The sequence below is a fragment of the Clinocottus analis genome, unplaced genomic scaffold (assembly GCF_023055335.1).
Source record: "Clinocottus analis isolate CAN_PGR_092001 unplaced genomic scaffold, fCliAna1.0.p SCAF_2, whole genome shotgun sequence".
Lineage (NCBI taxonomy): Eukaryota > Metazoa > Chordata > Actinopteri > Perciformes > Cottidae > Clinocottus > Clinocottus analis.
In genome coordinates, this window is record NW_027175931.1 from 23,145,263 (window position 1) to 23,171,961 (window position 26,699).

The 26,699-nt window shown below is 43.7% G+C and overlaps 2 protein-coding genes across 6 annotated transcripts; one reads left to right on the forward strand and one right to left on the reverse strand.

Moving 5' to 3' along the window:
* The first annotated feature begins 1,049 nt into the window (after positions 1-1,049).
* On the forward strand, positions 1,050-2,117 carry LOC137790948 (C-X-C chemokine receptor type 5). The gene has a single exon (XM_068585572.1). The coding sequence runs from the start codon at positions 1,050-1,052 to the stop codon at positions 2,115-2,117; it is 1,068 nt and encodes a 355-aa protein (XP_068441673.1).
* Positions 2,118-2,632: 515 nt separating this feature from the next.
* bcl9l (bcl9 like) lies at positions 2,633-26,699 on the reverse strand. Of its 5 annotated transcripts, none has more exons than XM_068585383.1 (9): positions 26,591-26,699; positions 11,379-11,451; positions 10,324-10,725; positions 8,396-8,518; positions 7,803-7,980; positions 7,525-7,609; positions 4,795-7,207; positions 4,451-4,702; positions 2,633-4,201 (listed from the first exon to the last, which is right to left on the reverse strand). In XM_068585383.1, exons 3-9 carry the CDS (start codon positions 10,646-10,648, stop codon positions 2,991-2,993), a joined length of 4,587 nt encoding a protein of 1,528 aa, XP_068441484.1. In that variant the 5' UTR covers positions 10,649-10,725; positions 11,379-11,451; positions 26,591-26,699; the 3' UTR covers positions 2,633-2,990. The 5 variants fall into 5 exon arrangements, with proteins under 5 accessions (XP_068441484.1, XP_068441486.1, XP_068441481.1 ...); XM_068585385.1 differs by lacking the exon at positions 26,591-26,699 and adding an exon at positions 23,856-24,194 and having other exon boundaries at positions 7,803-7,926; XM_068585380.1 differs by lacking the exon at positions 26,591-26,699 and adding an exon at positions 23,856-24,194.

Below are 26,699 nucleotides of genomic sequence, written 5' to 3' on the forward strand. Positions count from 1 at the left end.
AAACAGACGCAGGTTTGCTTCATTGGGTGCATCCTGTTTCTGTCCTGTTTACAAAACAGGGAAATCCGCTATGAGATAATTCACTGTATTACATCCTCTATGTTTATCGTGAAAGCAGAACACCGTAGGGTGATAGATTACATATTTCTAATCACAAGCTTCAAATAGCTTGCAATTGATTTATCACCAAACTAATGTAAATGGTAAAAATTATATTATTTTTGCACTAATGCTGCCATCTGTGTTCAAATCACATCCCATTATATGATCGTTCTGATAATCTGCTTATATAGGAATAACAAACAAAAAATCCCAAAAAATGTAAATGTTGTTAAAACATTATAATATAAGACGTTAAAACGTAAACTTTAGGATCAATAATAACATTGACAATGATGGCAGCAGTTATTTTATGTATCAAACATTTTCCATTTATATGGGAACTGTTATATGGGAAAAAAAATATGAAGGAAATATCTAAATATCATTACATATATTTATCAGTTTTATGCAAAGGCATTATTTGTTTTCTTCGAGCTGTGGTACAGAGTACATTCTGCTACTAATATTACAGAATACAATATTTAAGAGAATGTATTCAGGGTTGTGCATAGACTTCTGAATGTGTTTGCATAACATCACATTTGATCTATATTTGATATATCAATGAACATATATAGATGTTTTTGGTGATAAAATACACATGAAGAAATAGTTTGTTTTTTGTATATAGCCAAAGTAGGATGTTTTGGCATATTTGCTCAAAACATTTTTGACTTAACTGTTAAGGGGAAGTGAAATAAATCTGGTCTATTCTGTGTTTCCTGCCGGATAATAATTTGACTGAGAAAACTGGAACAAAGACAATCAAAGCAATGTTTCAAAGCCAAGCTAAAACAATTGTACATTTTTCATTTCATTATTGAAAAACACATTTTAGAATCTATCAAGGGACAATTGTGTATTATTCTACACACACACCACACAAAGTAAATCCCTTAAACTGTGATGAGGTTATTCAAATTACCATTTCCCTCTATATTTTACAGATGGCAGAGACAGATGTGGGGAATTCAACATACATATATGATAATACAAATGACACAGCCTTCCAAACCTGTGATGATGAGGGGGCTGCCCTGCGGACCTTTCATGCCATTTTCCAACCTGTGCTGTACATCTTGATCTTCCTGCTGGGCGTGGCGGGCAATGGCCTGATGGTAACGGTCCTCTTGAGACGCTGGCGGCGCCTGCGCGTCACTGAGATCTACCTGCTGCACCTCGCCGTGGCTGACCTTATGCTCCTGTTCACCTTTCCTTTTGATGTAGTTGAAAATATCGCCGGTTGGTTGTTTGGAGAGTTTCTCTGCAAGGTGACGGGTCTGGTGCAAAATCTTAACCTCCACTGCGGGAGTTTCCTTTTGGCTTGCATTGGGTTTGACCGGTACTTGGCCATTGTTCATGCCATTCCCAGTATGCAAAGTCGACGTCCGAGAATAGTGCACCTAACGTGCATTACATTGTGGCTGGTCTGTCTGGGGCTATCAATCCCCAATGCTGTGTTCCTTTCTGTGAGAGCGGACGCCAGACAAACATCTCTGCTCTCCTGTTTCTATCATAATTATGGTATCTACGCAAACAACTGGGTTTTGACCAATACAGTCTTAGATCACGTGTGCTTTTTCCTACCTCTGGCTGTCATGACCTACTGTTACACAGCAGTGGTAGTTACATTGTGCAACAGTCAGAAAAGGCAAACAAAGCAAGGAGCAATAAGACTGGCTTTACTCCTCACTCTTGTCTTTTTCTTCTGTTGGCTGCCATATAATGTCACCTTATTAATCAAAACCATGGTAGACATGGACGTCATATCATATGAAACCTGTGAACCTTACGTTCGACTGCAACCAACTGTTGATGTGACGAAAAGTCTTGGCCTCTCACACTGTTGCCTGAACCCTTTCTTGTATGCCTTTGTTGGGGTGCGCTTTCGCAACGAGCTAATACAGCTACTTTGTAAATTGGGCTGCAGCCCTGTTTGCCTCCCTTCTATCAGAGGTCAGGGTCACAGTCGACTATCCACCTCCACCTCCACCTCCACCTCCACATTCATCTAATAAACTCTCGTACAATGTCAGCAGGAACTGAACCACATCTGTTCTACAGTAATGATGGAATATGTTATAATGTTATCAAATGTTCTGACAATATAGTACCCAATGCTACTTTGATTGCATTTAAAAGATGTTTTATTTGCCCAGTCAAGAAAATGTTCGTCGTTTGGCCGGAAACAGTTTTTGCTTGTATAGCTACTGCTTATTAAATTCAATAAAGATTTCATATATTATACAGCAACCATGTCCCTTTGTCAGTGTTTGCAAACAACAGTAATTGACACAATAACCAAAGCTAAAACCAACGTGGCGATCGGTATTATTCTATTTTTAGACTTCTATTAAAACACTGTCATACAGAACAACTGCAAACAATCACAAATTGCATCTTATATCATTGCATCATATATACAGCAAGTATATATATATATATATATATATATATATATATATATATATATATATATATATATATATATATATATATATATATATATATATATATATATATATCCTTTGCACAACAGTTTGGTAGTTGGAAGAAAAAAAAAAATCAATGATATTAAAACAAATAGAAACTTGCGGCACTCCTCTCCCGACTGCCACTTTGTTCCAACGACAACTACACACATCTTTAAAATATACATATTTTACAGTATTTTAGAAAATGGCTTCAAATATGTTATTGAACTGAATTACAGAGCTTTTAAATATTCAATTTTTAATCAATTGTTATCCATAACTTCACTGATTTATTGTATTTACAGTTCCTCTTTTCAAATAACTGCAAGAATAACACTAATGAAAAGAATTGGACACAATGGTAAGTTAACCGAGGAGACTTTTTTTTTTTTTTTTAACTTCATGTGAGCTGGATCAGAATGGCATATGGGCCATACCTCCGGGGCCATAGCCAATGGGACTGTCCAGAGACATTCCCCGTTGTCTGAGAGACTGGGGGCCCATCATACCAGCCTGTGGGTGAGAAGGGCCCATCATCGGACCCTGAGGGGCCATGAGAGGACCCTGGGGGCCAAAGGGATCCCCTGGAATTGACATGCTTCGTTGCTTAGCCTGCATCATCATAATGTTTTGCTGTGCCATCAGATTGTGTGAGTGCTGCTGGGAGGACATCATGCCAGGGTATGGATTAGAAGGATGGTGGAGAAGGCTGTTCGCCATCATGGCTTGCTGTTGTTGTAGCTGCTGTTGGGGCACCATGCCTGTCCTTCCCATTATATGACCAGGGGGGCACATGGGGCCCATGGCCATGCCCCCACCAGAAACCATACCCCGAGAGCCCCCCTGAGGAATGCCCATGTTTTGGCGAATTCCAATATGTGAGGGGTGAGGCGCCAGCTGCTGCTCAGCCATCATATTCTGTAGGTTTGCTAAGTGGGGGTTGGATGAGGGGCCGCTGTTGTGTGGAGGACCAGAAGAAGACAGCTGTTTGAGGAGCTGTTGTGGAGTGGGTTGCTGGGATAGTGGCCCCTGATGATGATGATGATTCTGATGTGGCTCACTCTTGGGGAAATACTGAAGAGTGCTACTGGGCTTATCAGACGGAATGATGCGGGAGAGATCAAACTCAGGAATCCCTGATTGAGTGGGTCGTATAACTTCACTCAGATCCGGGCCATCCCCCATGGGCATCGAGGCAAATGAGTCTGAGGGATGAGAGGGGCGCTGGTGCGGATGACCTTTTCGAAGCAGATTAAGGTGTAACTGCTGTGGTGGTAAAATATCCTCATTAGACTGGGAGAAATTATGTGACATTCCTCCAATAGGTGAGTGCATGGGCCCATGAGAAGGTGGCTGTATGCGAGTGAAGCCTGCCATCTGGTTGTGAGCTATAGGTGAATCATTGCAGGGCCCCATCCCGTCAGGTGCACCTCCCCCCATCATGGCAGAATTCATGGCGGGCATGCCCATTTGGTTTGGTGAAGAAAGCACAGGTCCAGATGCGTCGTGTGGCAGGTGTTGCGGACCTTGGCTTCCAATGCCTATGGGGCTTTGTGGATCACTGTGGGGCCCAATGGAGCCCTGGGAGACAAGTATGTGGGAGGCCTGGGGATTCCCCATGTTTCCTGGTGATAAAGCAAGGACAGCATGTGAAAAATCCACTATTCACATTTGAAAAAAAGATTATACCATTCTACTTATGAAATATTAATTAGAGGCCTATTCACATGTTCTAACAACTTGACTATAATATGAGGGTTTAGGCTAGGAGGCTATTCAGAATATTCATAATTAAGAATAAACACACTATGACTCTACTGCTTCCTTTCGACACACTCGCCAAACTGTTGTCTGTCTATGTCCTTATTTCATACCTCCAATGCTGACACCAGATAGAAGAGATCGATCTGGCAGCATCTCATCATCGGAAGTGGCAATTGTTTTGATAGCGTCATGGTACAGGGGAGTAGAACTGGGCATGGCATACTTGGACATCTGAGACATGATGAGCGTTAAGGGATTCGGAGTTGGATGGTTGTCGGGAGAGGAAGTGAATGGCATAGGATTCATCGAGCCTGGCTGGCTAATGGGTGTAGAGTTGGAACTCCTGGGGGGAAGCGATTGGCCTGAAAAGCACATTACAAAAATAATTAATATCACAGCGATACAAGGAACAGCATTATTAATGATCCAGCGTCAACTTGAATGTGGAGTGTACCTGTCTCAGTGGAACTACTTCCTCCATTGCCCAGTACTTTCCCACTGGTTGGACCACCTGGACTTGGAAAAGCGGTTTTAGGAGACGCCCAACCTGGAGAGCCCACAGCCATGGTTGGGGACTTGAGATGTCCAGGAGAGGCAGACGGAGAGTGCAACCCAAGGCTGGAAGAGCCCATTATCTGGGGAGACTTCATGGAAGAAGAGGAAGGAGTCCCAGCACCAGACGCAGATGGAAGAGCTGGGTGATGTCCTGCAGAGGGTATCTGTGAGGGTGACTTCAGTCCTGGAGCAGAGGGAGAAGCTAGAAGAGGAGATGGTTCCCGGTTGAGGGATGGAGATTTGAGCTGATGAGGACGAGGCACTGAAGGAGAGCGCCGGGGGTTAACATTGATTGATAGGTCAGAGGGGTGCCTTAGGCCAAGGTCTACTCCCCTGAGGACTCCAGTCATTGGCATATGACTAAGCCTCGATGTACCTCCCATTTGATTATGTTGGTCAGGCCCAAACATCTCAGGGCCAGGTTGCTGAAGAAAAGGCCCTTCCACCTGTCCTCCAGAGAAGGGGCCATGATTGGGGAACTGGAAAGGGCCATCAGGTCCTGGAATCATTGCCTTATTTATTCCTCTTCCATTCTGTGAAGCCCTGATTCGTGAAATCTCTCCAGGGCTATACATCTCACCTAAAGTTCCCCCTCCAGCAGGACCTCCTCTGAGCTTCTGAGATAGCATCATCTGCTGTTGTTGTTGCTGTTGTTGCTGGACATTCATCTGTGGGTTCATTGTGAGGCCGTTTCCCAGAGGAGAATCCACAAGGTCTCTCATCTGAGGACCCCCTCCAGGAGAGCACATAATATCCCGTGAACCTGGAAAGTCCATGGGATCGCCTCGACTGGAGGGTGGACCCCGGCCCATTCCCATATTGTGAAAGTCTGGGCCTCCGGGATTATCCATTATTCTCGAGCCCAAGTTGCCTTGTTGCTGCTGTTTAGCTAATCTGTCAAGTTCAAACCTGGAAAGACCATGCATCTGTCGTTTCTCCATGAGGCGGAACATTTCCTCATGTGTTAACAGATGTTCTGGGTCACCTTGCAGGTGCTGAGGAGGTCCCCCAGGGTAGCAGCCATGAAATGGACCCCCACCACCTATGTTGTTGGGCATATCATCGAGCCAAATCATCCCTGGCCTGGTGGGCCTTTGGGGTCCTAGACCCTCCATTGATAAAACTCCCCCTTTACCACCAGGAAAACCGCCTCCTCCAGGTGGCCCTCTCTGCATTTGCCCCATGAATCTTGGACCACGGGGTCCCTCTGGGTGCATGTCTATCATTCGTGCATTTCCACCCATTCCCCCTCCCATCATATTGCCAGGACCCCACTGCTGGTCTCCAGGCTTGCTGTGGTAGGGGGGAGGGGGTCCTCGCATCATCATAGGCCCTCCTTGCATGCCCATCTCTGTCATCATTCTTAAGTGTTGTGGATGTGAGGGTTGTATTTCCTGTTGTCGTCTCTTCTCTTGGTAGTATTCTTCTTGAAGTTTCCTCCACGCCATTTGCTCTGGGGTCAGCCCGTCTGGTCCAAGCAAGTGACCCATGTCGAGCCCGGGTGAAGACAGCTGGTGATGCGGATGTTGTTGTAGATTATGGTGAGAGTCCATGTGAGGGTTTTCAAGGACAGGTCCAGCAAGGGACTGTGTTTGAGATATGATGGACTGGAGGGGCTCTTCATATTTTTTCATCCCGCCCATCGAAGTCAAGGCTGTCGACAACATATTACCACTACCGCAATTTCCAGAGCTATTTGTACCATTGTTGCGGTCCTCGAGAATACCGCTTCTATCTATATTGTTGTTATTATTTAGGTTAGAGGACTTATTACTAGCATTGCTGTTCGTAGCTCCTGTGTCTCCAGGGCCTCCACTTGTCCCACTGTGCAGAAGCAGCCTCTCAATGTCTCTCAGTGTCTGCAAAGAGCGCTCCCTGTGTTCCAGCTGCTCTTTGGAAAGACCATCCATGATCCCCGGGCCACTCCTCTGGCCTGGGTCACCCTGTAGGTGTGCAGAAAGGATGGAGGGACTCCCCGAGGGAGAAACTGTAGCAACAGGAAGAGACATACCTCCTGCACCCTCCCCATCTCCAGCTCCTGGGACTGGTCCTGCAGGTGTGGTCGTACTCCCTCCCTCTGACCTATGAGCGACGATGCCGTTATTGCTGGAGGCTCCGCCAGGTCTGGTCTGAGAGGATTCATTATCGGAGTGTCCTGCTGATGACGGTGTCCCTGCAGGATGCAATGGGCCTCCAACCCCTGCAGAGGCTGGACGTGGAGTTCCACATTGGGATTTTGGGGTGCCTGTGGGTGGAGAGCTGCTGGAGTTCATCTTCTCAGATAGGTTAGGAAGCTTCCCTGATGAGTGGCCCTGTGGCAGACAAAAGAAGAAGAAAAACATTATGCAAGTTGTTATTATTTCTATTAGTAATTGAAGCTATTATCTTATACAGTTTATTGCCTATTTGTTAATCTGCCAAAACAACATATAGTGAAAGCACCTAAAGCAATCACAACAACTGCTGATGGAAACAGGAACAAAGAGGTACCAAAATAGCAAAACCAATTAACCCTGTCACATACTTTGCATCTGTGGCGTTTCCTGTGGAAAAACATTTGTACTCCCATGTGATTTAACACAAACTTGACAATGTTTTTTAATTTGATGCTGAGCTGTGGATGTCTGACCTGCTCCAACTTGGGACGTGAAACATTTTGCTGGTGAAACACAAGGATGGAATCGGTCTGTCCTTTCATTACTGCCTCTGCAGCACTGTCAAACAAATGGAGCAATAAAACAAATTCAATATTCATAGCAATTAAACAATTCAGTGTTGAACTGGAGATTGAATCATAATGCAAAAAAACAAAACAAATAGTTTAATTTATGAGAGAAAGAAAGTCCAAACATCTCCACTTCTGATGTGAATAATCACTCGCATTACAGACCTACAGATAGTTCTCACCTGTTAGCTAGGCCAGTTGTGAAAACATACACCACTTGCTGGGAAGGCTGAGGTGGCTGCTCTGTCTTTAGCCCTGGTCCCACTCCACATGCCATTACAGGACCCGCAGGTTCAGACATGGGCCCTGCAGACAGGCGATCAGAGAGCCCTTGAATAGGACCAGGCAGCCCACGCTCTCCTGTGAAAAAGCAGCGGCACGCTGGTTTAATTTGGCGACAGTCGTATCCTGGTTTACAATTGCAATACCAGTGCATTCTTTTGGCTGTAAATAAACACTAGATGGAGCTAAAACACATGTAAAGCCACATCAGTGGTGAGAAGCAGCACAGCATTGCCAGTTCTTAAAGCCCCTTTAAGTGTGTGTGTTTGTTGTGTGTGTGCAGGACCTGAAAACAGCTACGGATAATTAATGGCTTCAGCCTGTCGTTTAGAAAATAAAATTAAGAGAGGATAGGGGATTTCTACATGTAATTCATACAGCCTTTAAAGTTACGGTCACAATGACACTATTGTTAGTGAGGAGTGAAACTGGCAATGTATGTGTAACCCCTCCCCCTCCTCTTCCTCCTCTCAATGGAGATAGGCAGACTCACGGTGGGTCGCAGTGTGTGGCTTGTCTTCATCCTCCTCTGTGTCAGGTCCAGAGCACCATTCATCTCCGCTGTATGGCTGTTTCTTCTCCAGAACACAGCGCCGCTTACTGCGCATAACACCCTCTAGAGGATAATATACACATACACACATCAACTGTTGGACAACAAAATATATATATACATATACACACATACACACATACATACATACAGATTAGAGGGTATTATCCATGTTACTTTCTTTGCATCATTTACCACGAGTGGTCCACATCATGGTATTTTCCAGAGACAGAGGCTGATGTACTACTATCTGCTCTAATGTGTTTTGCCTTCCTTGCTGGGAGCGATAGGATTAGTCTACAGATGTCTTGAAAAATGTAACAAATCAGTTTAAATTGGAACAGGAAGTCAAATTACCATGTTATTGTTGTAATACAAAAAAAGCCTCAGCTGACACAGATTAAACGAAATACTGGAATTATTATTATTAATATTATGTTTGTATTAATTGTATCTTATTTTGCGACAATATGCCATACATGCTAGTCACATATCTGCAAATGTAATGTTTTGAGAAGCACGAGCTGACGCTTCTCACATTGTGGAATTAGGATTTTGTGGATGCACAAGTTGCAGCACACCAGCGCGCGCAAACGGCTGCAAGAAGCAGGCATGCAGCAGCTTCATCATTTCCAGAAGGCAACGTGGAAAAGAAGAGGCAAAACAACTTCTGACAACAAGTACAATAGTGGGTTTGACAAATATCCTTGACCACTGTCACACATTTAGAGAAACTCTATAAACAAAATCAGTGAAGATGTTCCAGGTTCATAGCATAATATCTTACTGACTTTCTGGCAGAAAACGTCTTTCCAGTAAACACATCAGATGAGCTTGGGGTAACCACAGACCTGTGTACACTAAGGCAGGAGGAGGAAGGATGCGTGCAGTGACAATGCAAAGAGAAGGACAGCAGAGGGAGGGCTGCCACCTTGACACAGAGAGGCAGCATGACAGAGCTGAACTAGATCTTAACTAGAAACATGAAAAGAAAAAACAAACCTAACTGTGCGCAGACCTTTTGTCAACAACTTTCTACGAGTTTCCAGGTTTGGCAGCGGAGTGATTTAAAGTAAAAAGGGTTTTACTTCAATGTACTTCCACAAGAAGAAATCAGATCAGAGAGAGAGACAGAGTGTGTGTGTGTGTGCGTCGGTGTGTCAAATGGAGCTAGAAGAGATTTCCCTATCTTCTGGCCTCCAGAAGATAGGGAAATCTCTTCTAGCTCCATTTGGAACCAAACGTCTCCTTCGTGTGTGTGTGTATGTGCGTTTAAAGAAGTTTAAGTCGTACAGGAAGCCCAGATGAGTTTCACAAACTCACAATCATCCACGGTCACGTGAGCACACAAGCGTGTTAATAACAACCAACAAATGCAAATCAAACACTTTGTACCAAACCAACACAAATATGTACAGAGACACTCGCAAAACAAAAATAACTTTAACTCTTCCTAACTACTCACCGTCTGTGTGTCAACAACAACCTCTTTATGCTTACTAAGGCTTCGCTACCTCACACGCCACCTCTCCCTCAGAGCGCTACAGAAAACCCAGATGCTTTTTTATCTGAGACACGTCACTGCAACGCTGGCAAGGCACAAACTATCAAAGGCCAGGGGGAAATTCTGATGCTTCAGTGAAAGGTCAGGGCATTTCAGCGAGAGAGAAAACAAGTTATTCGGTCCTCTCAGTCCTTTCGTTCATTTCCTGCTGTGGAGGAGGTGAGTGCACGTAATCTGGTATTTCGGGTAAAGATTTTGCTGATAGGAAGGCGAAGGAAGTGAACTTCAGCATACTTAGAATAGAGAAACACTGTCAGTACGTCGCAGATGCTGACACAGTTTTGTCTGTGCGTGCATGCCTTACCTCCTTTGGCATCTGTCTCCAGGGCTTGAGGAACGGCATTTCTTGATTCCCCAGAGTCGATCGAGACGCTCCGCTCCCGCTTGGATTTGTTTTTTTGCATCCCTCCGACGCTGCTAACTGATTGGCTGACAGCCTTCAGCCCAGGGTTGCCGGAGGAAAGCTGGTTAGTTTTGACTGCATGGCTCCCAGCACCAACGCCTTTTGGACCCAAGTGCCCAGCGGCTCCTTGCTGCTGCTGAGCCTGTTGGTTTACGCCGGGTATTTGGGATCGGCCATCACTGGTGACCTGCTTGCCATGATTGGCCAGTTTATTGTCCTGGTGCATTTGATTGGCTGGTGATTGAGGTGGAGGTCTGGAGAAAAGCCGTCTATCAGCGGCGCTCACATTCCTAATAGGCGACACTGATGGAGAAAAGAAAAATCATGAGCATTTTATCATAAAATTAAGTATCAGACCCTACAGTTTAAAGATGAATTCAGATCACTTCTCTTCAAGGCATAATCTGAGTGTAATAAAGTGGTGCAGGAATGAGTCCGAAAGCATAAGTTTGCATTTTGGCAATTCCAGTTTGCTCATCTGGAAGTTTTTGTGGAGATGCCTGAACAAGCTCTGTGGTTATTATCACAAGCTTTATCGCTTGTTCTTCAATATAAAATACATCTTACAAACCCTACTTGCGCTATTACGCATCTTAAAAAAGGCGGTGTGAGACTACAAAACGTGTTCTCGTCAACTCGTCCGCCTGCGTTTACTCACACTCAGGCGACCGCGGTGTAATTTGTTTATAGCCAAATACTTTTTACCTCTGGTGGTTGCTTTAATGCTACAAAAAATTAAATACAAAAAAACTGGGCTTTACTTGTGGAGATTACTTTGCTGAACAAAATGTGTACTAAGTATCATACACTTGTGTTTGCCAGAGAGTTTATATTCTGCAAAATTCAATTGAAAAATCTCATTGGCTTTTTGTTGAGGCAACCAAAGCGGGATGATTGGCAACACACTCTGGTTCCAGGTTGGGCCTTGAAGCAAACTCTTCTGCCTGTTTACTCACCTCATCTCAACCCGACGCTCCACTGAAACATTGCCATGCTGCTCTCAGGACGCTTCACTGACCACACATGGACCTGGGGGACAACAAGAGGGTAATATCATCAGTGACGGTAGATAGCAATCTTTACCGTTGTCTCTCTATCCGTCAGTGTGTGTGTCCAACATCTACGTCATGAGCGCAGACGTCAAAAGATTGATAAGAGCGCAAGGCCAAAGACACACTGAGGTAACTGTCCCTTTAAGGGAAAGAAAGCAAAGACTGAGTTTGAGTTGGGGGAGAGGCCTGTAGCCAAGAAGCTGCTCAGCAGTGTTTTAGGCCCCTCCCCCTACCAAACACTTAGCAAACCACAAAATCTCCACCACACATTCCACAACACTGTCTGTAGCAATACCTGTCTCTCCATTGCTCACTCAGAGAAACTCTCTCTCTCAGTTTCACACGTTGAGTGGAAGCAAAAACAGGCAAGACAAAACAAAACAACTCCTCAGGCCTTTTTAGACACACCACTAAACCTCGTGGGTTTATCAGCTTTACCCGCATTTTAGTGTGACCTGAGAGCCCAGATGGCACCGCCTCATCTAATTCTAGCCTTACTGGTAAAGTCAGGGGAGGGGGGGCTTGAATTGAGTAAGACTCAAGCACAACATCAAGAATGGAGGACACTTCCAAGCACATGATTTTCTTTCTGGGTTCAAGTCCATAGCTGCGAGCTGTCGCTCTCTTGACACTACCTGCCTGTGTCCATAACCCCAAGCTTCTGATTTTAACCTTTGCCACAGGACTGTGCTTCTCAGTGAGTCGAAAAATCTGTGTTCTACAAAACTAGTTACACTTTTTTTTTTTTGTTGCCGTGTATCAAACAACAGCCGCTTGTGCACAGAGCTTTAATCCCCTTATCCGGTATCTGCAGGTCTCAACAAGACCCTTCCACACCTGTTGTTGGTGAACAATGGCTGGTCAAAACAGTCATCACAGCCTGTTCGAAAACATCCAGCGGAGATACTTGTCTGACATAATGCAATCTCGTGTAAACATTTCCACTGGCTTCCATTTTTGGCCGATGACACAATCCCACCGCTGCACACGACACGGTGTAGTCGCTCGGGTCAGCTGTCCCGCTCCGACAGAACCATGTGTACCGCTCACTCACCTCGACAGGTAGTGGTAACCACAGCGCTGTAATTAGTCATTAACCAGAACCGGCTCATGTCAGGACAGAAAAGATGCCTTGTCCGTTGGCGGAGGGGTTCGTCACTCATTAACTCAGACGGGGACAGTCAGACGTCGCTCCTGTTGACAAAGTGTGACTCACTCGCTTTTGTGCAACACAAAGTGGAGGCAGACAAATCGTATGGGGAGTCGCTGACCTTCGAGTGGACAGTTGAGGAAAGATAGGCCTATCTAAAGTGAATACCAGTCTGAGCAGATATCAAGGAGAGTTAGACAGCCATTACTGCTGCAGTTGATATGATCAACAGAGGGGAAAACCAGAAGATACACAGAGCAAAAGAACTTTCAAGCAAATAAAAAGTTAAAGAAGGCTCTGGTGAATCTTGTGTCTCATTCAACATTTTGTAAACCTGGAGTAAGGCTTCACACAACCATTATCCCCACTGGATCACAGCCTATATTTATGTGATCAGCCAGGAACATGACTGACTTTACAACAGCTAAAGCCTTACTCAAACTGGATGAGTTTTTACTTGATGGTTTAAAGTGTTGTTTTATGTTCGCTGAAGTGATACTACACCAGTGAATGGAAATGATTGCAACTATTTAAACTACTCTGGTCTCTAATGAATAACATAATATGTAATCAATGTTGTTTCTTGACCTTCTGGAAGAGAATCTAGACAAGGTGCCGGCATGACTAGCAATTCTTGGTTAGCATATTAATGTTTAACTCAGAAACCGTTTATTTGCCAGGAATGTTCTCACAAACGAGGAATTTTTCTGAATGGAAGGTGCATAACATTAGACAAGAGACGTTAGACGAGAAACAACAACCAACCGTCAACAACAGCGCAATGGGTATTAAATGAAGTAAAGAAAAGGTGATCAGACACTCCTTAACTATTATGTAGACAAAGATCTCAAACAAAGCAGCTTTCCCTTTCCGAGCCAAGGACATATTTTATCTCAAGACCCACTTTGTTTTGTATAATCTATGGAAAAGTGCTGCAGACAATGCAATTAAACCTCAATGTCATACATTACTTTATTTTAGATTACACCTGTGAAGTGGACACGGTGCGTCCTGGCAGAGTGTGAATTGCTTGTTAGCAGCCGCGACAGCGACGACGGCATCGTTTTCACCTTGTGATTTTGAATACGCTGTTGGGTGTTCATACTTCTGTGCATCCGTCTTTGGCCAGTTGTGTCACCTTGATAGCATCACAACTATGCAGGGTGCAGTCAGGAAACCTTCTGTGCAGGGTGTAGTTAAGATCAAAATGACAACCGAGGGCAGGAGGTAAGCAATGTGCACGGTCACTTTAGCTTTACCACTTCATACTAATTGCTTCATGCTAATTTACCACCTGACTTCTTAATTATAGTGATATTTAAATGACACATTTAACAACGCAACATGGCTGTAATGCAATTGATCTGAAATTTAAAAAAAGAACAAGGTTATACAATACATGTTCCCGCCCCTTTTTCCTGGCACCATGATGATAAAGTTGCAGAGCTCCATCTGGCCTCACAGACTGCAACTGAAGCCTTTCTTGTTTTGTTTTTACCGACGTCCGCTGTTCTGTTTGAGCTGGTAAAATATTCAAGTTGAAACCGTGCATTCACTTTATTAATGATGAAGCTCATAGATGCTGAGTTTGTTAAATACTCCCACAGATTAACGTCACAACTCCCGTCAGATTGTCTGGTCACACAACTACTCTCACTGGCGGTCAAGAAGAGGTCAGGGGAAATGATCCAGATAACATCAGAAATCCTGCATTTCATTCAGGAGTCGGCTCAGTCTTCTGAGAATGTCAACAAATAATATTTATTAATATTTAAATAAAATGTAAACTCAGTAGACTGATGCCGACAAAAAAATAAATCGCATTACACAAAAGCAACGCGTGCAGAGTTAAAAGATACGCATGCCACACAAAACGTAGGACAACATTGTACGGCCGAGGTTTATGCACAATGTTAAAAGAAATTATCCAACTGACACCTGTTGGCTATGTGGAGGACCCATTAGAGAGACTCAAAAATAGGAGGTCTAGCATTATTATGTTCATGCCCTGATGTCCTCGGTTCTTTAAAAGCATGCAAGATACTTTTTAAGCCTTCAACGAAAAATGCTGCTCCTGTTGAAAGAGTTCAGCTAGGAATATGTTTCTGCAAAGGTGAGCTGTTATTCAATCAACAAATGTGTCGAGGCATAAAATGTCTCCGTTTCCCTTTCCTCATTTGACATTTGCACAACTTGTTTGGAAAACAAATTCAATTTAAAAGTGGGACCTTGTCCAGATGGGTCCAATCACTGCTCCAAAACAAATTAGGGAAATAATTCAATGAGATTCAAAATCCACTGCGCATGGTCTTTACGTCTGAAGCCAACTCATTCTGGAACATGATGATTAGCACACACACACACACACACACACACACACACACACACACACACAGCAGGCGACTGCGTCACACACACACACACAGAGCCCTGTGCATTCCTTTAACATCAATGCAAACCAACAGCATTGTTCTCGGTTGCTGTGTGTTTGGCGAAGGAGATAAATCAAGTGACTAAAAAGTAAGTAAAACTGACGTTCTAGTTATCTTTCTTCAGCTGACTATCTGGGAATGTTATATTTTAAGAAAGTTCTTGGATGATTTGACTTCCAGGTTTCAGTGTGAATCCCAGGACAACGATACAGCTACCAGAATGCAGGTCAGAATGTATGACTGCACAGGTGTGTGTGTGCGTGTGCGTGTGCGTGTGTGTGTGTGTACGGTAAGAGGCTGAGGTCCCATTTAGTCCCAGTGGGTCACATGGTGCCCTGTATTTTTAGAGTGAGCTGGTAATAATAGACCCAGAGAGCCCGGAGAAGTCGGGGCCAACGGTGAGAACAGAATACGAAGCCAAGTCCAAAACACAGATGCCACAGGGCGGCTCTGTGGATTGACACCAGTAAACACTGAGGCCAAAGTGTTTAACAGTACTGATGCATGAATAATGTGTATTGACGCAGGAGCGCACGCAAAATGCAGTTTTTTGATGAGTTAACCAACTGCAATTGCACATGGCGCCAGCCAGAGAAGGACAACTGGCCGCGTTGCTCTCCAACTCAGGACAAGGCCACGGCTAACACAACATGTATGACTGTTAACAAATCATCTGTGAAGTCAAAATGAGTCCTTGCAGGGACCTTCTTTAGTATTTAACCTGATATTATGGTGATGTAAGAAAGTCATTCCCAAAGACTGGCTCTGGACTCACAGGTGGGTCGCCAAATAAATGTGAATAATGTCTTCCATAGTCCTTTATCTAGCACGTACACCTGAGGGCCACATATGGGAGCCTGAATGTTTGTATTGCTCTGAAAATATGGCCAACTTATATAATATAGAAATAACAAATTCATAAGACGAGCATCAAAAATTATGCAAAAACTATGTTGGAGGTACAATAAAAATATTGCAGCAATTTCTCCATAGAAACAGTTAAAAATCAATCTCTCTCATTAATACACATTCATTTACATAATCTTAGGTTGCAAGAACGTTTCTCCAAAACAATACTGTGCACGTTAATAAATGATGAATATTTTTGTAAAATGTTTCTTTTTTTTCCCTTGCTTGTGCAGTGTTGAATAATTAAAAACACATTTGAAACTTTTGAATTACAGTTGCTTGGATCGTAGATTTAGCTTTTTGTTAAAGACAAAATATAAACCTATTTGTTGCCGTTCTGGAAATGTCGTGTTGAATCTCCTTAGTTCAAGTACAGCTCCCTCCAATGTTCACACCAGCCCGAGTTCATCACAACCTGCGCTCAACACATCTGATGGTGGGTTTCCCCTCGCCTGCTTTTATGTTACACGCATGTGATGTGGCTGGTGTCATGACGCCCGTCACACTCTCACACTCACACACACACACACACACACACACTCACAGAGCTTTGAACCCTTTCATATTAAGTGACTAAAACCGTATTGAAGCTGCTGTAAGATAAAAGTTTGACTGGGACGCACTGTGATAATGTAGGATGCAAGACAATAGACAATACAATTAGGGGCCCGACACAGAGGACAGGAGTCTCAATTTATCAGCAGCAACATAGGAAACAAAGCTACGAACAGCCAGCTGGTGGTTGAGTTCAGATTACATCTGTGAAACATAAACTTAATAAGAATCTAAATAAAGAAAAAAGATCTGATCATACATTTCTAATATCACAACTGGTACTCCCTCAGGTGTGAAAGCTCTAATGAACTGGCTGAACAAAAATTGCTGCACCACATTTATGAGAGAGAAAAAGAAAAGTGGAAATGCTTCCGTCTGCTGCCGTTAAGCTGGAAGAGCTGAACCGATTTGCACACCATGGGACTTTAGAAAAATCAACAAGCGTGATGACAGGGGAGCTGAACTCTGTTTAAAGATGTTGAACCGCCAATCAAGCCTCTATCAACTTGCACACATGGAGAAAAAAAAAAACTACCGACGGCAATGATGTGAAACGGCTTCCGAGTGACATCCATCAGACTATTCTGAGTGATCATTGGTGCCAGCGCCCGATAAATCACAAGCTTCAGGCTCTCTGACGAATGCAGCTCCAGATCTTGCACGATTCTGCTGGAATCACAAGAAAACCAAAAGATGAAGAAGAAAAAAATCCCTCGTGGGTCTCGTACAATGTGACCACTGAAAGGTCAGCTAATTGAAAAAGCACCAACCTTCCTTGTCTGATAACATAGGAACTGATCGCAGATTATGAACGGAGAAACTACGACCCATCTTGGGGGAATTATCTGGTGTCTGAGCAGCCAGTAAACTCAAAACTCTTGAACTTTTAGGTAATGAGAAGATTGTATTTGTATGCCGTCAGCGAATGAGGAAGGGACACAACTGGGACGTGTTCAAAAGTCTTGCAGGGAGGGAGAAAATAAAAACACAGTACACGCATGTTTAACATTTCTGGTCAGAGCACTAAAGCGAGTCTGCTGGGAGTGTTAAAAAAAGGCGCAGAAACCCTGATCAGGGATTATTGACCACAATTAGCCCTATAGCCATTTCTATTTCTTGCTTTTTATAGTTCTTGATATAAACTTTTTTTTCTTCTCTTCCCTCCCTGCCTTCTTTTAATCACGCGCTTGTTCTCTTCTCCCAATATGCGCTTTGTTTTTTCTGCAGCCTGGTGTTGGAGGAATGTATAAGTGTACGTGCATAACAAGAGGTTACTGCAGGTCAGCAGCCATTTCAATAAACACTTAAGCATGAGATGGATTCAGTCGGTCTGATGATCCGTCTTGTTAAACGCTCTGATAAAAAAGTATTTTTACTTTTACGAGATTTGAATCCACAAACTGGGTAAAGTCTGTGATCTTTATAAGATAAATGAATCCTTTATTAGTCTCTCAGTGGGGAAATTACAGGATTACAGTAGCACTGCTCACAAGTAATAAGTGATAAGATAAAAGAAACACTATAAATAAACAGTAATAAACAGATTACAAATGTAAGAAAAAAATTACAAAGTACTGAAATATACTTAAAGTGAATATTGCACAAGTGCATGAAATTAAAGTGATCATTGTGCTCACAAAATGTTCAGCGTGCTCAGAGTGGCTCGTGGGCTACTGGGGGCTCAGTGCGTCGTGCAGCAGCACAGCAGCGGCCATAGCTGCCTCCTCTGCACTCACAACTCTCAGTCTCGTCCTAGGACTTGTTGGTGCTCAACTGCAGTGCATTGTGGGACAGTGCACAGGTGACAGTCAACAGCAACAACAAAATCAGCACACTGGAGGACGGGCGGTGGGGTGGGGGGGTTGTGGCAGGTTGCTGTGGCAACACAACATGTCACCGCCCCTCCTCCAGTGTAAATATAGGCTAACCAGTAGAGGATGGGCCTGCAACAGGGGAAAGGCCACAGAGAGAGAAAAAAGGGAAAAGTGAGACATTTGTGAGGATCTCAAAGCAGCGCAGTCTTTTGATGTAGCAGACCAGCGATGACTAAGGAGATGACCTAAGATGTACTTTCCTTTGTACACCAAGAGGGAACATAGCGAACGGTACAAAAACTACCAAGTTAAGCTGAGGACAATACTTTTTTAGCTAAAATATCAACCGAGTCAGTGAAAGCCAACACTGATGCATGTGCTACAATCAGAGAGGATACTGCATTGCGTTTGTACAGTACGGGTTCCAGTCCGGCTGAACTGGGATACGCGTGGTAATGTGGGCAATTAACACTGGATTTACTGGCTATTCCACACAAATGTTGATAAAGACCTACTCAACGGGATGGGAATCAAGCGGTAAGAAGACTATAGGCACCTCGTCCGTGGTTTCGCATCAGCTTGGGTGACAGGGAAGTACTGGGCTCATTTTGTACAAAGGGTCAAGAGTTGTATCCTTTCCAACACATTCTGGGGAAAAAAACAAAACTAGAGCAGGGTGGATGTGTCCTTGAGCAAGACACTTAATCCTAAAATTGTAGCTGTGACTACGGTGTATGCAAGTTAGATAGTTCTGAAGTTAGTTAGTTAGTTAGTTAGTTAGTTCATCAGTGTGTGAATGATTCTTATGTAAAGCGTCTTTGAGTATTCAGAAAAGCGCTATTTAAATTCAAACCATCATTATCCTCATCGTCAATAGAAACGTGTGTGAGAATGCACTCAACACAACGTGTGAGTTTGTCGGGAATCTTTTTGAATACAGCTGACACATTTTGCAGATATGGCCGATAAACCAAGTGCTCCTGGGGAGCGGTGGGGTTTGCACACAGCTTCTTCACCCCACAACAATGCTGAACGAACCGTAAGCAAAAACATCAGCCTGGACATAACTTGGCCTTTAATAAAAAATAACCCACCCTGCCTTTAAACAAGTTGGGGGGCAGAAAGACGACAATAAGATTCAGTTGCATCTAACCCTGACACGGCCATGGAACGAGTCACTACTGTGTAAAACGTGGTGAAGGTAGAAAAAGAGAAGTCATTCCTGAGCTGATGCCAGTTGTGAAAGAGCTAAAGATGGAGAAGATTGGAAAGAAAGCCTTTCGGAAAGAGGAAAATTCACCTGGATAATTATTGTAATGATATAAACAAGTGGGGGAAACTACCTGCAAAGTGTTTGCACATGTTTGGCTGATTGTACGTACTCTTACAGACACTTTGTAAACTAAACAGCAGGAATTCTTTATTTTGGGGGAGGAGTGCGGGGTGGGGAGTTTGTTGGGTTAAATAGTAGAGTGTTTTAGAAACAGACGCAGCATCCGGATGTGCTGTAGAATCCCAGTCAGAGCCTGTTTGTTTGTACATTAGTATGTAATACAATTTGCAATACACACTGCTTAAGAGGGAATAATGGTATGCACTGTTATAGCCAGGCAGAGCTGCACAGGACCCACACAACTATGAAATACTATTGTTCATTCATACAGCAGGCAGTTAGAGTCAACACGTGAAGAGTTCAGCGTTCACACACACCAGGAAGTAACCTGGGGATTTTATGCAAATGCTGTGTACTGATTTTGCAACAGCACCCGGCCTCACAGTTCTGTGTCGCTAAAACAGCTGTTAAACACTCCAATACAAAACTTTGACACGACCGACCCCACCTTCCCCTTGAGAGGTCCTGCACACTTTTATCAACAAAAGAAATTCAGTTGCACAAGCATGTTGAGCCCTGCTGAGGGCTATAATAGCACAAGCAGTTCTGTTCAAAACACTCGGGCTGGTTTGGATTTCAGAAGCTCCACCACACCCTCAGGTCATCTAATGGACTAAAACATCTGCGTGGATAAAGGATTATATCTACCAGTGAATTACTGCATTGTATAAGTAGCCAATCAAAAACTGCTCGAACACCAAAGCAACTGATCACATTAAAGCACCACGCCATCACAAAATCCTCCACATTATTTGAAGATAGGGTGATGGAAAATCAACTGATATGTTATAAGGATTAATATACTGAAGTTATGTAAGCAAAGTATTTTGAATAAGGCTTGCCCAAGGCCAGTGAAATGCCACGTCAGGCTACTAACTCTCATGACTCAATTGGGAAAATGGTAGAAATAAATAAATGAATAGATTTTAAATAATAAAAGGTTCTCAGGAGTTTGTCTTTTATGTATTTTAGTTTTATACCTGTAACTGAATTTGTTAATTTTGTGTTGTTTTTTTTAACATCCTCTAAACTTGAAACTTGAGCCATTTTGCTTCCTTCTCATCTCTGTTGAGAGTTGCACATGCACAGTAGTTGGGTGTCATTAGAGAGGGCGTGAGCAACTCTCAAAATATGTATTTTGCAGTTCATTGCAAGTTTGAGAGCAAGGCAGACAAAACGTGGTCCTTAACTTTAGTCTTTGTTGTTCTTGGATAAAAGCTAACAAGACAATTTGCAAGTCAAAATGTACTTTGGACAAGTGGACTTCTGTATGAGGCACTTTGAAATGTAACAGCGAGCATAAGATTCTCCACATCCTCAACAAGACGAGTGTTTATTATTTCAAACACGGGGAAATGGGGAAAAAAAAAGTGATTCTCTCAGTTCCCACATTTTTCCCTACACAGACAGCGCAGACGTAGCTCAATATTGTTAAAAAGCTTTGATGATCGGTTAGATCTGATCAGAGTTCTGGCCTCGTGGGAAAGGAGGAATGTGGGCTTGTTGGTCAACAAGCCTGTGATCACACCTTCAGGGGGTTTTGTATCTGGAAAATTGTACGGAAAATGTTTCTGTTAGTGTCATCGAGTTCAACTCAAGTCTCAGACTTGTAAAAAAAAGTCACACAGACCCACAAATATCTCATTTATTGAATATCGGGGCAATTTGGTGGTATGACGAGAGTCAAAACAAATTCCTCTCCTTGTAACCTCTCAGCTCAGTACATTTTCTTGTGCACTTGTCAGATTTGAACAGAAATAACATAATATCTACCCGCATTCACCGAGACAAACAGAGGTGAACATCTGTCCTCATGCACCCATGAGACTGTGTACAGTATCTGAGGGTAAAGCCCCGCTGTTTGCTAGTAAAGGGACCGAGACCCGCATGCTGACAAGGTCACGGTGAGTTTATTTGGAACACATCCGAGTTAAAGAGGCATTGTTTTCACCTGACCAGAGAAACTAACGTTAAAAAAGCCTACAACTGCAACGCCTTGTGTGACTAAATATATCAATGTAAATTTGAGAAGGTTGAGCAGCAGCAGCAGTGTGGACAAACACAGGGAAAAGTCTTGTTCACAAAGACTGCATGTAAAATATGCAAAAGATAAGCACAGAGAAAGGCAAATAACCACAACAGATGCTGGGACAATAATGTGAACCAGAATGTAAGTGTCACATGAAAAAATGGTTGTTGCCTTTGTTTTTTTTTCACTATAGGCCTGCAGGAGTCCAGAGCTTAAATGTATTCTGCCGTGTGGAAACATTCTCCATATCACATTATTCTTTCATAGCTCACCTTAGCAGTGCTCCCTGTAACTCACCCCAAAGTTCTCAGATCACCTAACCAGATAAGAAACACTTTGTCAGCAGCGAACCAAATCGGTCTCTGCTTGCGCGGGGAGCCGTCTGCGTGGCCGTGCAGACGCTGTCACATGCTTGTTCGTTTCAAATCAACTCTGGACAAAACAAAAAGAGGCAGGAAATACTTTTCATTCACACCCAGAATATGTCAATCAATACAGGAAGCCTGACATTTTTGCTCTGCTGTACAATTTCAAAAACATTCACCTTGCTGCTACAGAAAGACATCTTTGTCATTTTTCTTTTAAATGCAAGAATAATCTACCAAAGTGCACACAATTGCTGAAATTACTTTAATGCTGAGCAATGGATGGACAAAAAAACTAAACTAAATATAGTCTAATAAGCCCTCTCATGCTAAAATGTCCATCATTATCCATGACAAACTAATTTACAAGGACCCCCCAAGGATGAAACTCAGACAAAGCACAACATATAACTTACACCTACAGTTAGGTGGACTGTCTTTAGCCTAAAAGATGCTCTGAGATATCTCACATCCAGTGGAAAGCAACACTGAAGCCTCGAAAGACAATTTGGATCAAGTTGCAAACTCTGTTAGGTGCTATATATAGCTCACCAGGATATTGTAGATACAAACAGCATGGAGCTCCTGCGTGCGCACACACAAACACACACACAGCAAAAGGCTGTGTGGCTCAAGACAGAAGCTGTAGTATCTCTCTTTGTGAACTGGCATAACACCATATTCAACAGGCTGGACGAGCAGGGTCATGGTGGCGTGGGGTGGAGAAAGAGGGGGGGGGGGGGGCGTTACATACAGTCTGGTAGACAACATTAAGGTAGTGTATATGATTATAATAGCTACCATTATAATAGTGGCAAATGGGTATCACATATACATTGTTGCACTGAACTGTTGCCAACATAACGCGTTAGTTGTCACGTGACGTTGCAAACTTAGCGTGACGTCCGTGTACGCTCGTCTTGAGTGGAACCGAACAACACAGCGGGGCAGGAAATGCCCATTAAAATGAAAATATACACGTTGTCTATCACATGTAGATACTGTATCTCACGCCACGTTAAACGCTAACGTTGTTCACGGCGGCGACGGAGCGGCAGACAGTGTGAAGCGGCAGACAGTATCCACACACACACACACACACACACACGCACACGCAGCATATGTTCTCCAGAAACCCCACACAGCGCGCGCTGAGTGACAGGTAGCGCTGTGGTCACGCAGCCCGTCACCTCGCGAAGCCTTTAGCTGCCTTCTAGCTCCAAACCATTTAAATGCTGCCCTGTCAGATTAGCTCTCCAGACGAGCTCGTATTAATGATGCACACATGATTGCGGGGTGGCGTGTGTACGTGTTCAATGCGTGTCGCGTGAACGCATAATGTCGAGCCAGCCCCGTAATATCGTCGGGAGCGGAGCGTAAGGACACGCATGCCCCTGGCGTGAACCCCGGCGGCGTTCATGAGCGGAGACTTGCTGCGCCAGCCAGGTCCACGGGCTAACTTTAGCATGCTAATTCACGTCCTCGCTAGGCTACCCGCTGGTGTACCGCCGTCGCACCACATCTGCAGGCGAACCCATGCTAGCTAACTGGTGTGGGGGTAGGAGGGGGGGAGGTTGAACTTTGTTACGGGCTCGCTAGCGAACCGGGAGACTTCGTAAAAGGGAAGGGAAAGTTACCCGAGCGGGCGCGTGACGGGTACAGCTCGTGAAACGGGGCAAAAGCGGCTAGCGCGCCTCGGCGGTGACAGTGTTTGTGAAAAGCCGTGAGCCCTACCTGGTGCGTGGGATCAGAAGAGGCCGATGTCAGGACTGACGGCTGGTCGACATTCCCCGGAGTGGCCGCCACCGCTTGCTCCGTGCTCACTGCGCAAGATGGTCCCGATCTCGTTTGTTTGAGAAGGAGAGGGAGAGAGAGCGCTGGTTCCGTTTTTGGGGTTGTTGTTGGGTTGTTTTTTTTGGACGGGAGGTTCAGATGGTGGTAAATAACACGGCGTGTCTAGGTGGAAGTTTCGGTTGAAATCAAGGGACGCGTCACCTTGCAGCGGTTCATGACTCCCACTATTCAAGATGCAGAAGGGCAGGACGTTGCATTTCTCTGCGAGTCCATATCACTCCCAGCCGCTGACAATAATTAGTGTGGCCACACGGGCATCCGTGTGTCACTGTACTGATATGTTATACCGGACATCTGTGCTATGGAGTCGTTTTTTTTTTTTTTGTTTAGTTATGAGAATGGAAATGTAAGGGAAATGACTTCCACATATGTATATAATTATGTGTATTTGCAAATATTTTCACAAGATTGTGATGTCAACACCCTCATTTAAAATGTGTCGTTGAGGTACTGAAAGCGCATTAATCAATTAATAAAAATAAAAATACAATTTCCAGGATTTTCTGATCCAGCTAACCAATCACAGTTTCCTTCTCAGATCGCATTTCTGATGGACACAATCCTGCAGTAGAAATTAGTAGAAGTAGCCTCAATCAGAAAACACCGTAAACTGAGCTTCAGCTTTGGGGAATCCATTATAAAGTTACTCGGAGTGAAGATCCAGTTGTTGCACTGAAACCTGCTTTCCCCAGTTGATTACTCCCTCTGGTGGTTTGGGTAGCAGAAATGCTTGGCGGCATTTTCCTTCAAGTGAACTTGGGGTAAATTAAAAAAGGCATTTCTTGCAATTACACTGTCTGTTTTTAAATGGAGATGGGAGAAATGTTTCATACAATTTGAAAATGCTGACAGAGCACACGTTTTACTGCTGTTAAGAACAGTGTGCTGTGGTTTAATATCCATGAGCAGCAGAAGTGCTGCACCACTTAGCCCCTCTAAAATAATTGCCATAGTCATGAAAACATAAGACATTGTTCAGGTGGAGGGAAAGATGCATATTTTTTTTCGTCCAGATGTTGCACCTGCAACAGTTGCTCCTCTAACTTGTAGGACGTAGCTTTCTAGACAACCCACAATGAAGGTTCTTTTTGGGGGGTTGTTTTTGTGAGACAACAAGTAAAATATTAGTGGAGGACACATGCAGAACAAGTCATACATCATTGAAGAGGGAGCTGCGATGGTTTCTACTGAGAGCGAGATAAATCTGCAGTGGATACTAGTTCAACGGAGCTGTGGAAATAGTCACAACCCACAGAGAGGACTGGCTGAGGCTCCCTGACCTGCAGAGACCGACGACTGCCTTTATGACCTTCTCCTTGCAGACAAAGCACAAAGGGCTGGGATTGATTAGCAGAGGAAACCCCATCACACCTGTTGAAAACTGAACATTTTAATCATTGAGTAATTAAAAAGCTTGAGATTTTTTAATTATGCCATTGGTTAGAGCTGTGCTCTCTACATTATTCCGTCAATGCCAAATTATAACGGACATAAGCCCAAATACGCTTTTATTTGCTTGGATAACTATATTTAAGGATAGGGAATCAGCCTTTTTAGCTGTGCAGGTTATTGTGTACACACCATTTTTTGATTGCTTTTAATCCCAAAGAAATAATACTCTGCTGCACATTGTTTTGATTCAATAATTCTTGGCTTGAGGCATCCTTTCTGCCAAGTAAAGCAGCCCGAAGATATTTAAGAGCGAATAAAACTGCCCACAGACAAACTACCCTGCATTTTGTATTTTACGATGAAAATGCAAAAAGATGCTGTGGATCCTATCCGAATGTTCCCCCTGAGATATGTTTTATCTGCGTCCATTATTCTCTGCTGGTATATGGCAAGCAGAGGAATGAGCTCAATTAGGTGAGGAAATGAGAGCAGAGGAGGAATTTGGATCCCGGTATTTGGAGAGAAAGAAAATGAAACATTGGAGGAAGGTCAAGAGAACATAAGAAAGGAGCAGTGGGGAATGAGAGGACGAGGGAGAGAGAGCGAGAGAGACAGAGGATGAGAAAGTGAAACTATGTTGTCATGGAAACTGGCATGGATCTGAAGAGCAAAACAAGAATGTAAATTGGTTTACCCTTCGGGGATGTGACGGCGCTACAGGGAAGAAATAAGCAGGGAGGTGTATTTAAGAGAGGACCTTCCATAACTTTAGATGCAAATATTAAGATTTGAAGCTAAAATAAATGTATATTAGTAATGATGATAACAAAACTGGATCTTTCTAGGTAGAGGCTTATATCGACTCATGTCCATACAATGAGACGGTAGCTGGGAGAATGAGCCCTGATCTCTTTAGGCTGAGCCGTTTCTTGCATTACTAATTAAAACATGGATCAGTGTGGGAGGTGCAGAGGTCAGGGTGTGAGTGAATTACTAATACGAGTAAACAGGTGCGTCATTTTCAGGTTGACATTTAGTGATGGAAAACAGCATGTGAGTCCTTTCACGCTTTTCATTCAGAAATCTTACAGATGGACGCGATTCAAGCCCAAATGTCGGGGTTATCGTCTTCAGAAAGCCACCTGTCAGCATCTGCAAGACTTTTGGTAGGAGGCAAAAAAAAAAAGAACTTTTCTGTACCACCTCATTATTTTCCCTCTCACCTTTGTGCTTCTTCACACTGCCAACGCCTTTGCTCGCAGAAATATGCTTCATTCGGCTGACTGCTCGAAATCCCATCATTAGATTTGATTTTAGTCGATTATAGGAATG

What these genes read in the sequence shown, in the direction of transcription:
- LOC137790948 (XM_068585572.1), top strand. Translation starts at nt 1,050, where the DNA reads ATGGCAGAGACAGATGTGGGGAATTCAACATACATATATGATAATACA.
- bcl9l (XM_068585383.1), bottom strand. Translation starts at nt 10,648, where the DNA reads ATGCACCAGGACAATAAACTGGCCAATCATGGCAAGCAGGTCACCAGT. An exon ending in GCCACACACTGCGACCCACC is followed by an intron (nt 7,981 to 8,395) that starts GTGAGTCTGCCT and finishes GCTTTTTCACAG; the next exon opens with GAGAGCGTGGGCTGCCTGGT. An exon ending in ATCTGGTGTCAGCATTGGAG is followed by an intron (nt 4,202 to 4,450) that starts GTATGAAATAAG and finishes CTTTATCACCAG; the next exon opens with GAAACATGGGGAATCCCCAG.